The 13,912-nt window shown below is 37.9% G+C and overlaps 1 protein-coding gene across 1 annotated transcript in view; it reads left to right on the forward strand.

Moving 5' to 3' along the window:
- The window catches only part of TRAPPC9 (trafficking protein particle complex subunit 9), a 499,166-nt gene that overhangs the window by 232,567 nt on the left and 252,687 nt on the right, over nt 1-13,912 (forward strand). The window contains exon 21 of the mRNA XM_062626937.1: nt 7,942-8,032. Within this exon, the coding sequence (XP_062482921.1) occupies nt 7,942-8,032 (91 nt within the window). The remainder of the gene's footprint in view (nt 1-7,941; nt 8,033-13,912) is intronic.

Below are 13,912 nucleotides of genomic sequence, written 5' to 3' on the forward strand. Positions count from 1 at the left end.
CATGTCAGATGCTTACAGAAGGGTTTGCAAAAGCATATGGAGGAAGAATTAGAGGTCAGTGTGCAGTTTCACAGCTCTGGTGTTATGAGGGTTTCAGAAAGTAGTAGTTTGCGTGAGCATGGTGCACTGACAAGTGGGTACGGTTTATTTAGGAAGGTTGTGCAGAGCTGATGAGGAGGGATTGTTGTGTTCTGCGTAAAGGATGGCTGAGGCACACAGGGAATTGCTAGGAAATGAGAGAAAAAGCTTTTGAATCAAGGACAGAGGAGTCCAGCAGATAGATACAGTGTGCATTTGTAACAGACTACCCAATCAAGAATTGAAGCTTGAAGGATGAAGTATTCCTGGAAGAAGTCTTCCAGTTGCAGGTTAGATTTCTAGAGTACTTGAAGGATGAGCTATTCCTTCAACAACTGGAGGAAGTCTTCCAATTGTGGATTAGATTTCTGGAGTACTTAAAGGACACTTTCTGTGTGCAGCTGCTGGATGGCTTGATTGGCATGTGCTGTACAGGATCTGCTATTTGAAAATAACGAAGATCAAGTTGGAGGGGTGAGGTTTGACAGCAGCCTTGATTACAGTTGCCCTGAGATGGTGGAGTTCAATATCCTGAGATAAGTTAGGAAGGCAAGTAGCAGGATAATAACTCTAGACTGTAGGAGAGGAGGCTTTGGGGAACTGGTAGGCAGGATTGTATAAGCTCTTGGGCTTAGGGCTTCCAGGGCAACCTTCTCAAAACCTAAGAGTTGTAGCAGTCAACAAAGTATATCTGGCTCTTCAAGCAAGGCATATCACAGCGCAACTGTAATAAATTGCAGCTAGGTAAATTCTGGTTAAGCAGTAGGAGAAATCCTTTTTACAATGAGGATGCTGAAACTGTGTGTAGTGGTTTAAACCCAGCCAGACAGCTCGTTCACTCACTTCCCCCCCTTCTTGCCCTCCCCCTACTCCCGGAGGGATGGAGAGGAGAATCGAAAAGAATGCAACTCCCACAGGTTGAGATAAGAACAGTTTAGTAACTAAGGTATAACACAGATCACTACTGCTGCCACTAATAATAATAATGATAAAGGAAATAACAAGGGAAGAGAATACAAAATCTCACCACCAGCCGACCGATAACTCGCCCCCCCAGCCTGACCAAGCACTGACCTATACCTCCTCCAACCCCGCAGTCTCCCAGCTAACTCCCAGTTACATCCTGGGCATGACGTACTGTGGTATGGAATATCTCTTTGGTCAGTTTGGGTCAGGTGTCCTGTCTCTGCTTCCTCCTGGCTTTCCCTCCTCCCTGGCAGAGCATGAGGCTCACAAAGTCCTTGGCCAGACCAAAACATCGCTATCAGCTCTGTTCCCAGGCCGAAAGTCAAAACACTGCACTGCACCAGCTACCAAGAAGGAGAAAAATGACTGCTACTGCTGAACCCAGGGCACAGTGGATCAAGTTATCCAAAAGTTCTGTAAAATTGAAGTCCTTCTTGAAAAATTCTGGACAAGGCCTTGAACAACTTGGTGCAATTCCAGTATTTCTGTGCTTTGAGCACAGGTTTGGACAGTGACTCTGGAATTTCATTATCAATTATTCTGTGATTTGTGCAGCCATGCAGAGGGCTGGTGCAGAAAATGACTGTTGAAAACCAGACTCCTTTTCCTCCTCCTGTCTCCTGCTGTCCCCAGGTTTGATTGCAGCCAGAGAACTTTTCTAATGTACTGTGAAAGAATTGCTGTTTCAGTGAAATGAGAGTATAACATTTTGGAGTCATTTTCTTGAAAATATTCTAAACCTGGCCCTAACAACCTTGAAAATATGAGACTTCCAGCACCACCTTAAAAATCATGTTCCAGTCTTAACTTTTCTAATAGTTAGGCAATTTTTTCTTACTTCAACATTAATTTCTGTGATTTAGCTGATGCCTGGCCTATTTGCAAAGTTTTCTTACAGTTCTGAAATTGTATTATGTGCCTTTCTCCTGTTTTCTCTTTTCTATATTTAAACCTAATTGCCAACATTTTTTCAAAGCCCATTTGCTTTCAGCCATATTGCTGATGTTGTTCTGCAGTATAGCTATATTTTTCTCACTGTGTGGCTTCCACAGTTGTAAGCAATACTTCAGGTGAGATTTCTCATAGAACAAAAGCTTTACCTTCCATGTTTCAGGTACGATGGTTATTCTGAGTACTGTTCTTGAGTTCTTTGGCAAGTTTCCCATGTCTGAGTGATTTATTTTTTTATGTGGTCCAGTATAACTGACTGAATAATTATTCCCAACTTCCATTTATAGACTCATTGACTCTTTCCAGGGTGATACTTGGAACTTTTCTTCATTGAATTTCATCCAAGTGATCTTCATACATTCCATTCATTTATTAGGTCAGTGAATGCTGACATCTTTTCCAAATACATACATTTTAGGAATGTTTTTCTATGTCACCATTTATGTAGCCAGTGGGAATGTTGAAATTAATATGTATAGGACAGAAGCTTGAGGCATTTCATTTGTGAAGTTCTTTGCTGTGAGGGTGGTGAGGCACTGAAATGGGTTGCCCAAGGAAGCTGTGAGTGCTCCATCCCTGGCGGTGTTCAAGGCCAGGTTGGACAGAGCCTTGGGTGACATGGTTTAGTGTGAGGTGTCCCTGCCCATGGCAGGGGGGTTGGAACTGGATGATCTTAAGGTCCTTTCCAACCCTAGCTATTCTGTGATTCCATGCCATCTAGGCTTGACAGCAAACCAGTGACAACTTATGAAAATTTACTTTTCTGTTTGTCTGTTCAGCTTTTCATGACTTCATCTTTATCATAATTATGAATCATAAGTAATGAAAATATTGCATGTTGTGAAACTTTTGTACATCTGTAAAGGTTTCCTTAGAAATACTTTAGTTGGATGGAGCTTTACATTTACATGCTGAGTTTGAGCTTAGCATCAACAATCGTTTGCAAAAGTAACTATTATTTAAGAACCTCAGTAACTGCATGTAATTAGTTTAAGCAGTAAAGCACCACAGTAATAATCAAGCAGAAAGCTTAAAATATGACTAAGGCTACTGCTCTATAAGTAAATTGTGATCATTAATCATTTAAATTTCTTTTTCATTAGTATAATTTCTCTTTATGAACAGTTAATAATTTGCTTATGGTGTGTATACACTTCCACCTGTATTTATTTGCAAAGGAACTGAGAAATATGTTCTTGCAAATAAATCTGTTTAGAGCGATGCAAGATGCAGAATGCAGAGAGAAAAAACATGATTACCTTTAAGATATAAAGCATTTTTAAAAATGGATTGTCTTTTTAAGCAGTAGGTTTTAGACAACATGCTGTGTTATTATTGTGGGTACCCAGCTACACGCTAGACAATCAGAATTAGTATAAAAGAGCAAACTTTTCCTTGGGAACGTAACAAGTTCATTCAACTGTCATTCAGGTTTTCACTCTGAAACATTTTATATCATATACAATCTGTTGCTAAGGAAATGTTAAATAAAGATGCCTACAATGAAAAATTAGGGTTTGATTTTAAGTTTTTTTTAAACAACATTTGGTGGTCTGAGGCCCCCATTGAAACTTATTTCATTGTGCAGATGAAAATGTCTTGAACTGCCAAACGTGAACTGGAGACTGGAAGTGAACTGTTTCAGTCTTGGGTGATTCATGTGTTGTTGATAACAACAACTTGACTGTTGGAAATGAGGCTTGGGTTAACAATTTAACAATCTGACTCTGATGGAAGAGAGGGTTTATAATCCCAGTGAGATGATAGCAAAATATTTGGAGGTTTCCTTAAGCAGATAGATTCTACAAGGTCACACTGAAGTTTGTCAGTCTGAACTTCCATTTGTCTGTGCATTTTTTTAATGAATCTTAAATTCTGGATCTTAATGCTTTTGTCTTTTATCAGACTCGACTTTGAGCTAAGAATGAAAGGATATATTGACAATCCCTGTTGCAGCTGCTTCGCTTTCATTAGCTTCTAAAGGCTTGGCTTAGGAAATAGACAAACTCTTGAGTTCAGCTTTTCTCTTTTTCCTCTGAAGTTGTATTACTCCACATTTTGGTTGCTTTTCATCTCCAAGGTGATGAGTTTGCTACAATATTCAATTTGTGTTTGTGCTATAATGAGCAATTTTATATAATTGCCTGATACATAGTTAGGAGACAAAGATCAATGATACAAAATTCCACGCTATTTCTGTCTATTAGGAATGGTTAGGCCATACCAACTACACTAGTTTCTCTATTAACTTAATTGATTTTTTTTTGCTTTGAGTCTCTTTGGCAGCAGAGTGTAAGCTGAATTAGATGCTTAGTGAACTCTGTGGGCAAAACTTTGGATACTCATTAAAAACCTGTGTTTTGGGGAGATATTTTTAAAGCACCTTTTCTGAATCACTTGGTGCAAGTTGGGCATTTACATTATGTCTGAGCATCTTTTGCCCTATCTGTGGGGCAGCCTGAATACTGCACTGAATGCTGCTAGAACTGCCAGATCTTCCTGGTGAGTAATCTGAAGACAGCAAGGTTGCACTGATCACAGAACAATTTAGGTTGGAAGGAACCTCCTCAGGTCTGTTATAACACTCTGTCCTGCAACTTGTGTTTGTTGCCCCTCTTTGTATTACTTTGCTCCTCCAAGGGAAATCTGGCTCCATCTTTTCTATACCCTCTCCATATTTCTCCATAGCCTTCCTTCTCAAGACCAAACAAGCCCTGTTCTCTCAGGGTTTAATACGTTACATGCTCCAGCTCTCTAATCATCTTGGTAACCCTCCAGGGAATTTTATCCCATATTTCAGTGTCCTGAACTGGGGAAGTCAGACTGGACACAGAATGTAAGAAGTGTAGATATGTAATTTTTATTAGTTGAGGTATAGCTTTGGGTACTTTTTGCACTTATTCCAAGAAGCAGTTGGTTTCAGAACTCATCAGTAGCTGTATTGAATTTGAAATTTAAAAATACGTTTTCCTTGTGGATTACAGAATTATAGAATCATTTATGTTGGAAAAGACCTTTCAACTAATCAAGTCCAGACGTTAACCTAGCACTGCCAAATCCTCCACTAAACCACCACACTACAAATCTTTTAAATACCTCCAGGGCTGGTGACAGGGCAGCCTGTTCCAATACTTGACAACCCTTCTGGGGAAGAAATTGTTCCTAATATCCAATCTAAACCTCCCCTGGTGCAGTTTGAGGCCATTTCCACTTGTCCTATTGCTTGTTATTTGGGAGAAGACACCAACCCTCACTTCACTACAACCTCCTTTTGAGTAGTTGTAGAGAGCAAGAAGGTACCCCCTGAGCCACATCCTTTTCTCCAGGCGAAACCATCCCAGTTCTCTCAGCTACTCCTGACTTGTGCTTTACCCTTTACTGGCTTCGTTGCCTTTCTTTGGACATGCTCCAGCATCTCAATGTTTTCCTGGAGTGAGGGGCCCAAAACCAAACAGGATTCGAGGTGCAGCCTCATCCATGCAGGGGGACAATCACTTCTCTACTCCTGCCCACCACACGTATTGCTGATACAGGCCAGGGTGCTCTTGGCCTTATTGGTCACCCAGGTACAAGCTGGCTTATGTTCAAGTGGCTGTTGATCAACAACCCCAGGTCCTTTTCTTCTGAGAAGCTTTCCAGCCACTCTTCCCCAATCCTGTAGCATTGCATGGGGTTGTTGTGGCCCAAAAGCAGGTCCCAGCACTGAGCCTTGTTGAGCCTCATCCAGTTGGCCTCAGCCCATCAATCCAGCCTGTCCAGATCCCTCTGTAGATCCATGCGAATACGTGGATCTACTTTGATAGCATTTACCAACCATAAAGGATGGAGAATCGCCTATTTTATAGTCATTTTATAGTGGCATCTGAGACATTAATTTTTCCATGGAGCTTTAAGCAGTAAAAATTTGCAATATTCCAGGCACCAATGTGAGCAAGTTAAGTTAGTTTAATGTTACAGTTAATGGCAGCCATTCTGTTTTAAAATGTCTTTTAAAAACTGCCTTTTTATTAGTGTTTTCTCTCACTTATATTCCTTACATTAAGGATGTGATAACAGGATTATTTATCTTTTCTTTCTATGAAGTAATCCAAATTATGTATTCTCTGTCCTATAGTTTGGTTTATGGAAATTATTCTGTTGTGCTGGTGTCCTGGGTCATACAGCAGCAGCGTCTTTTGGAAGTGGTATTCTGCTGCCTTCAGTTTTCCAGTGCATTTATTTAATGGTGTTTACAGCTTTTAGACTCTATAGGGTTTGTGAATTCTTCATTTGTAGTCCTTTTAAGGGGAAAAAAAGGAAAAAAAAAAGCTATTTAAGACATTTTTCAGGGCATAATGAGAATACTAAAAACATTGTGAGAATGCTCTGCAATATATCGATTTTCCTCTTCCGTCTTCTTCTTGAGCTCTTGAGTCTCACTAATTGTTAGATCTCAGGGTTTTTCTTTTACATCTCATGGAGAGCCTGTAAAATTATGTCCTGTGGTAGGAATTAGTTATCTGCAGTGATAACTAATAACTTTTAAATGACACAGACGGGAACATACTTTGTCAGTCAGATGATGTGCCTCTCTTTCCAGAGTTGTGCAGAAAAAAGACTGATCACATTTAGGAGTCTGTTTTTTTAAATGTATTTTTGAGGAACACGGTTCCAGTACTTTTGGAGTTGTTGGCTGAAACCTTGATCAAGCTTGTTAGGAGCTTAGGTCATAGTTACCTTGGGTCACCCCTTCACTTCAGTTGTTTCATTTGAAGACTGAGACTTGAAAGCAGTCTCTTCCCAACATCACAAAGAAGATCCTGCCTCTCCCTTGAGCTTTGTTCCTGTGTGATGCTCCCATTCTGGAAAAGCATGACCTGAGCTGTAAAGACAATAAAGATTGCCAGCGATACTCTAGTGTAAGCACACCAAAGCTCATATGCTGTATGTGTGTCAATGGAGGATCTGTGCTTGCTCCACCTCCCCTCCTTCGTCTCAACCTGGCTGAGAGAGGGGCTTCTTGTGGTACAAAATCGTGCCAAGCCCCTGAATGCAGCTTTGGCCAAATAGAAGATGCTGCTGTCATTTGCATGTGCTTCAAAGCCCTTTGCATTTAGTGCCTCTCTTAAGTAAGGGAATCAGGAATCCTGTTAGAAATGCATGCTATCTTCATTGGTGCATCACATGAAATTATTGTTAATTTGTTTAAATGGATAATACTAATTTTGTATTCCATTGGCTATTGCTTATGCTTTTATTTTAACACTTGTGTAAATGGTTTTGAAGCCCTTCAGAAACAAGAGAGTCTCCTTTTCCCAACGGCTTATTTCAGTGCTTCACTGTCCTTAGAGTAAGAGCAAATTCCTGATTTTTCTCTCGTTTCAGTCTGATCTGGTTTCTGAGCTCATACAGGAGTGAGTAGAAAGGGAAGCTTGCAGGTTATGTGCGTGTGTGATTCTGGTGTGACGTTTGCCCTCGATATCGACATTGTTGCTGCATTGTCTATTGTCCCTTGTACCTCCACAGAAGTGGCACTGAGCCAGTATATGAAGTTATCCTTGCCCCATTTGTGCTTTTTTTTCCTATTGCCCTATTAAATTTTATCCTTTTATTTTGAGATTGCTCTTACTATGTCATTTTGAACTGTGATCTTGCACCGCATCGTGACAGGTTTTTCATTTTTGCAGCTTCCAGACTTTTCTCCCCTTGTGTTTTACTGTGGTTCAAGTACATTTTGCTTTTGCATTTTCATATTTAATGGTTCTCAGTGGAATTAAATTTTATATTCTGAAGATATCAGTTTCTCTAATTATTATCGCTAGTCAGTTCATGGGTTAATAAACCAAATATGTAACATTAGCCTTTACGGAATTGCTTGCTTGGAGTTTTAATATGCAATAATAAAAGTTGTAGGTATCACATGCTCTTTTTCTCTCTGAAACAAAATTTTCCTTAACTCCAATTTACCCTTCCTTGAAACGTGAAGGGGAAGCAAGTGTGGAAGGCGTCCTTAATCAACTGGTCCTGGAGAATCTACAGTTGGCTCCCCTCCAGTGGGGTGAGTAATGTCAAAATCTGTTGATGATCTTTTTAGAGGAGATGCTGGCTTGTAATTTTTGCACAATGAGAATAATAATGTTTTCATTTACTGACAATCTATGATACATGAGAATTTGCTGGGAATTGTATTTTCATTGGGATATGTTACTTAGCTGAAGATAAACCCAAAATCGGTGTCTATTTTATTTTAAGTATCACTGTTCAGTGAGAGTAAATCTGAAACCTGAGTACGCACTTCTTTGTGTAATTTGCAGTCCTTGTATTGTATGAGAGATGGCCACTACTTACATCTTCCCTTTCCCTGACAGTGTGTGTTTTTAAAGTAATTTCTTTAAAGGATTTTCATACGGAATTGTAATATATGTTTTGGTGTATTTCTTACCATGATCCATTTGCATTTGCAGAATTTTAGGTACAGAAAAGGTTGATAAGCTGTGTAGTGGAGAAGAACAGTTTCACATTTAGAATGATGTTCCAATGATGAAATATTGAATAAATTTGATTTCGAAGAGTCGCAATAATGTGACTTCTGTTGACGTTCTTATCAAGGATATTCAGAGCCTTTAGAACACGGGATGTTTTATCCCTAACACTTCTGTGTCAGTTACAAGTTTCAGAAAAAGTCCCCAGTTCATCAGTTTATACTCATATTTTAATTAATTTGATGTCCGAGGGGAAGGCCAATTTTAAGGAACAATCACTGTTGTCTTCATTAACTGGTAAAACTAAAATCACCCCTAACTCTAGTATTTGTTTACTCTTAAATGCTTGAGGTTTTTTCAACCCCAGTAGACCATTATCAACTCATATGTTAAAATTTATAAGCACATTGTTTATAGGTGAGAAGATAAAACTGATGGTTTGAAGTTGCTTGTTGTAAACATGTGAAACTGTCTCTGAACTCATGCTTATTTGGCCTCTGTTCCTCAGAGGATTCAAGGATTTGGTAGCGCTTGCTTGTATGACTGGCCTTGGCTAAGATTGCCCCGGTCTTCATCAGTGAGACAAGCGGTTTGTGTCAGATGTGTGTTGTTGAGCTCAGACAGGTCACTTGAGAGTTGAGTTCTGCAGAGCAGTGTTGACCTTCAGCAGGTTTGTAACCTGGGCTCTGTGTTTGAGAACCTTCCCTTGGCACTTCTGCATGGTAGATAGCATTAAGGATGAAAACCGTAGTTTCTTTCTCCTTCAGTTTCCTTGGGTTTCTTCTTTTTTTAATTTTCTTTCTAATGCCAAATTCCACTATTTTCTTAGTAAAAGAGGCTTTTAGAATTGTAAGATTGTATCCAGTATTCTTGTCTAAATGACAATATTCATAGGTACTCTGATGCACTAGTTGAAAAACATGTACGTAGCTCTGATTCACAATAAAATCTGATTATCCATGGAGTTGGTAATTTCTCAGGCTGTTGCTTAATTCGGTTAAAGAATTCTGGTTACTTTAGTGTTCAGAATGTATGAACACCACCAACACCGTGATATTCTCTGCCTCATAACTTCAGAATCTTTTGAAGCACAATCTCTTGGCTGGTTGTGCCTTAAATGTTAATTTTCTGCATTAAATAAAGAGAAAGTGGGATCCTATGGGATATCAAATACTCGGTTTTCAACAACTTATGTATATTTTCTTTTCGGAATGTTCTGGTGGCAGAAAATACTGTTTTTGATGAAATCTGCTGTATTTTTTTATTCTAATATTTTCTCTCTCTGAAAATGCTATTAATAGAGTGCTTTGTATAACACAAAAAATATGTCAACGTAGAAGATGTAGCACTGCAGAGATTATTGAAGAGGACATTTTGATGAAATGCCTTATTCAACTTGAAAACAGCAAAAAAAAAAAAAAATTGGAGAAATTTTAGTTTCTTTTAATGAACCATAATTTCAAATATTCAGCACTTAAATCTGTGCAAGTTGATTTCACAGTGTTGTAGCCTGGTAGCCCCACCTGCACTCATCATGAGAGGAGCTACTGCAGTCCTTCCAGAAAGTGGTACCATGGCAATACAGGCTAATTTGGTTTTATTAATGTGTGGGATGGAGGAGGAATTAAAAGGTTGTTTTTTTCAGTTCAGTATGTGGGAGTAGTAATAAGGAGTTGTTGGAACGTCTGGCTAATCAAGAGTGTGTGTTTGTGTACGCATGTATTTAGACAATGTGACATACTACCTTTCAGAGTTTAAATTGTCTTTTGGTGCTAGAATATATTTCCTATTCAGTTCTTATAGGCATGGAAAAGTGTTATGTGTTTCTAATCATCTAAGATGTGAGTCCTGTTTTTTTCTCTGGCTTTTTTCTTGATATTTTGATGTGATTGACCTGAACTATCGTGTAAGAATAAGCTCTTTCAGTGGTAGTGATCTATCCCAAGTACCAATAATGACATAAACATATTCAAGCTATCTTAAAAGTTCTTTGACTGTTAATATTTCTACTAAGAGAGAACTGTAAACACATATATTATAATTGATAAGACAATAGTTTACAGATTTTAATTTCTCATCCAGCCTCATCCAGTATTTTGATGTCATTGATAAGAAGGTACTTAAAAAATGCCATAATATTGTAGTGTCAGCTAGGTTTTTTTTTCTCTTAGTCATCACACTGTTTGTAGTCACAACCTTGCTTTGGTTTGAGTTTTGTTTTTTGCATGCTAAGAGTAGATTGCATCTTAATATGAACCCTTTACTACCAGCCATCATAGTAATATAATCTTTGCATATATTGGGTGAAAATTTTGCCTTAGTTTTATGCAATAGAATTGATTCGATGGTTATTCAGGATTTTTGCTATACTGATGGTTCCATTGAAAGGTTTACTCTATTATAAGTGCTCACAGTGAAACACAGATGAATATTTAACAGGGTTTCGATTAAAAAAAATTACTGCCTCTTCTTCAAATTTATAAAAGCTGGACTTCAAAATTCCCTTTAAATATGACATATTTAATTCATATTATATTTAATATTACATGTCTAAAATAATAAAAGCTTATTGAAATAGTTTTTCATGTAAATTTGACAATCCTGGTTTTTATTCATGAAATGCAAGGCAAAGAGTAGAATTAAAAGTGGCACTGAAGTTTTGGTCTGAGGGTAAGAAGTCAGCTCTGAAGGCTGTCAGAGGGAAAAATCTGATTCTTAGTGAACACTGTTGGTTGTGATTTCGTATAATTAAATGACTGGGGAAGAGAGAAGTACTTAAAACATGAGGAATCATAAAAAGAAAATATGTCAAAGGCTAGAGTGAGAGTTCTTAATACGTTGTTAAAAATGATTTTAAGATTTAGGACATCTCTGTAAAATGAAGTTGTCTGTAATGTCCATTAGTAAATCACATGTAATTGAAAAACATAATCTTGCTCAACATCACCAAGTTCAATGTTCTTTACAAGTTATGACATATTTTCTTTTTACTGCTGGGCAACAAACCAAGTGTAGGAATAAATGTGGTTTTAAGGTGAATATATTAATATCATCAAATCAAGAAAACATTGCCTGCAAAGTTTAATGAGGAGAACCAAGACTCTTCAAAGGCATCTGTCGTGCAAGTTCCGTGGTTAGATTCAAAAACGATCAGATGGAGGTATTTGTAGATGCTGGCTGTGCAGTATTTTCTCAGTCGTTATTTGATTTATGTTGCTAGGTTTTGCAAGCAAGCAGAATTCTGAGGCTGAACACTTAACAGTTTGATGGTACTCTTCTGCATTTCATAGCAAAGCTATCATAGGTATAAATTCTGCACACAAAATGGGGCTATTGAACTCGAAATACACTGAGTTTGAAATGAACTGTTGATTTAACCTGGAGTAGGCTGGACTCAGGATGTTCTTACATTCAAATGAGAAGCACCTCTTGAGCAAGAGGTTCTCAACACTTTGCATGTTTAACTTCTTTCACTGCCTGCAGCCACAAAGTACAAACAGCTTTTCTTGATGATTGTCATATATATATGAGTGATGATATATTAGAGAAATTTGACACACAAATTCAGAACTGTAGCTACCTAAAAGTGCTAAATGTTTTAGTATAACAGGAAAACACTTTTCTTTCTTTATAGAAACTAATTGAATAACTGAAAATCAATGATTATACATAAACTCTAAGGGTATTTGCTGTAATATTCTAAGAAACATTTATTTGTCAAGCTTCACCATGGGAAAAGTCCCAAAAAAGGTTTTAGGCTTCATTCTTTTATTTCATTCACTCATTTCTTTCATTCTTCTCTTCTTCCTTTATAATAAAGATGGATTTCAAGACAGGTTGTAATGTTTAAATTAATTACGGATACCTTTTCACAATGCAGTGCATTTAATTTTCTAGTATGCAAGTAAAGGGAAAACTGCTGCTGCATGCTGTCTGGATTATAAGGGTTCAGACTGTATTGTGTGTCTACCTGCATCATGTAGACATATTGTACTTAGAGAAAACTCAAACCTCATATATGAAAGGTGGTTTTAAATTGTCCCTCACAGGTAATTGGAAACAATAGAAGAGGTATTTTGAAGTGTTTTATGAGCATGTGGCTCACGACAGCTTGTTTTGGACATCTGTCTGGATAAGGTTCACCATGGATCTTATGGAAGCATTACTTTTAAAATGAATTCTCTTAATAATCCATCGTGGGTTTTAGCATCAAATCAGAATCAATTTTCACAGCTTGTATCTTTCATGGATCTTAAAATTACTGAAACTACTCACCCATTTTATTTTGCATTTTCCAATCTGACCTTAGACCATAATTAAATCTTTCTCTCCACAATTTCCGTGATTAACTGTTAGGGATTGCGGCAGTGTCAAATCACTGCGTCCTGAACACAGAGGAAAATATTTTAAAGTACCTGTCGGTAAGCAGATGAGGAAATGCTGCATCTCTAAACCTGTGTTTTGGATGCTGCCTTGACACCCTGACAGCTTGTTTCTCCCCAAGGACCTAGTTAAAAAAAGCCAGACATCTGCAGACATGATCACTGGTAACAGTTTTGCTTTAGTCCAGGCAGTCCTAGGGTATTGCTCTTGCCCCATGTTTTAAATTCCAAGGCTGCCTTGGCTGTTTGGTCAAAGACTAGTTTTAATAGGGAACTGTAAGGAAGTAGTTTTACATTCTCTTTTCATAAAGAAACCCCTCATAGGCCATCCAAAGACCACGTAGATTATATAGAGAGAAGCTTGGAAATGTGGAGAGATCAGCAGGGTATATGAAGGTCTGCCCTGCAGAAAAATGTTGAATGTTATCTGTTCATTCATGAAACTGAAATATTCTTTAATTTCTATTTTAGAATTACAGTAGTCTGGCTATTATCATCATTAGAAAGATGAAACCAAAAGTATTAGCCAGAAAATCTGAAGAGTAAGCTGTTCATAAGGTAGAGAACCAGTCTGATTCATGGGAAGACTGAAATCAAGGAGCAATGTGGTGGTAAATGGATTTTACTAGGTAACCAACCTTTACTATCCACTTTTAGAAAAATCTTCAGGTTTTTCATTTTGATTTTTAAGATGCAAGAGAGGTGGGAACACTTTCATATCTCAACAGCTTGTGTGCAGGCTGTTTTGGAGGATATTTTGGCAATGTCAAACAAGCAAAATGCTTTACTTACTGGGAAGTGTTAAGCGACTGGGGTAGTACATTGAAAAAATGGACTAACTTGATAAAACTAGGGCATCTGGCACATGAATAATGTTCTTGCATGTCAAAACATGCTATTGTGTGATATATTTTGAATCAGCTGTTGTTTCTAATTCCTACCAAAGCCTTGGTTACTGTAAACTGAAAGGAAAAAAAACTTGTGGAGAAAAGGTTTTAGCTATAACCAGACCAGCTGTGATTTCAAAGAAAAGATGCTAAGACTATAGAAAGCATGCTAAAGTGAAAATAAATT

Source organism: Pezoporus occidentalis, unplaced genomic scaffold (genome assembly GCF_034315485.1).
Source record: "Pezoporus occidentalis ecotype Australia unplaced genomic scaffold, CSIRO_AGI_Poc_V1 ctg3, whole genome shotgun sequence".
Classification (NCBI taxonomy): domain Eukaryota; kingdom Metazoa; phylum Chordata; class Aves; order Psittaciformes; family Psittacidae; genus Pezoporus; species Pezoporus occidentalis.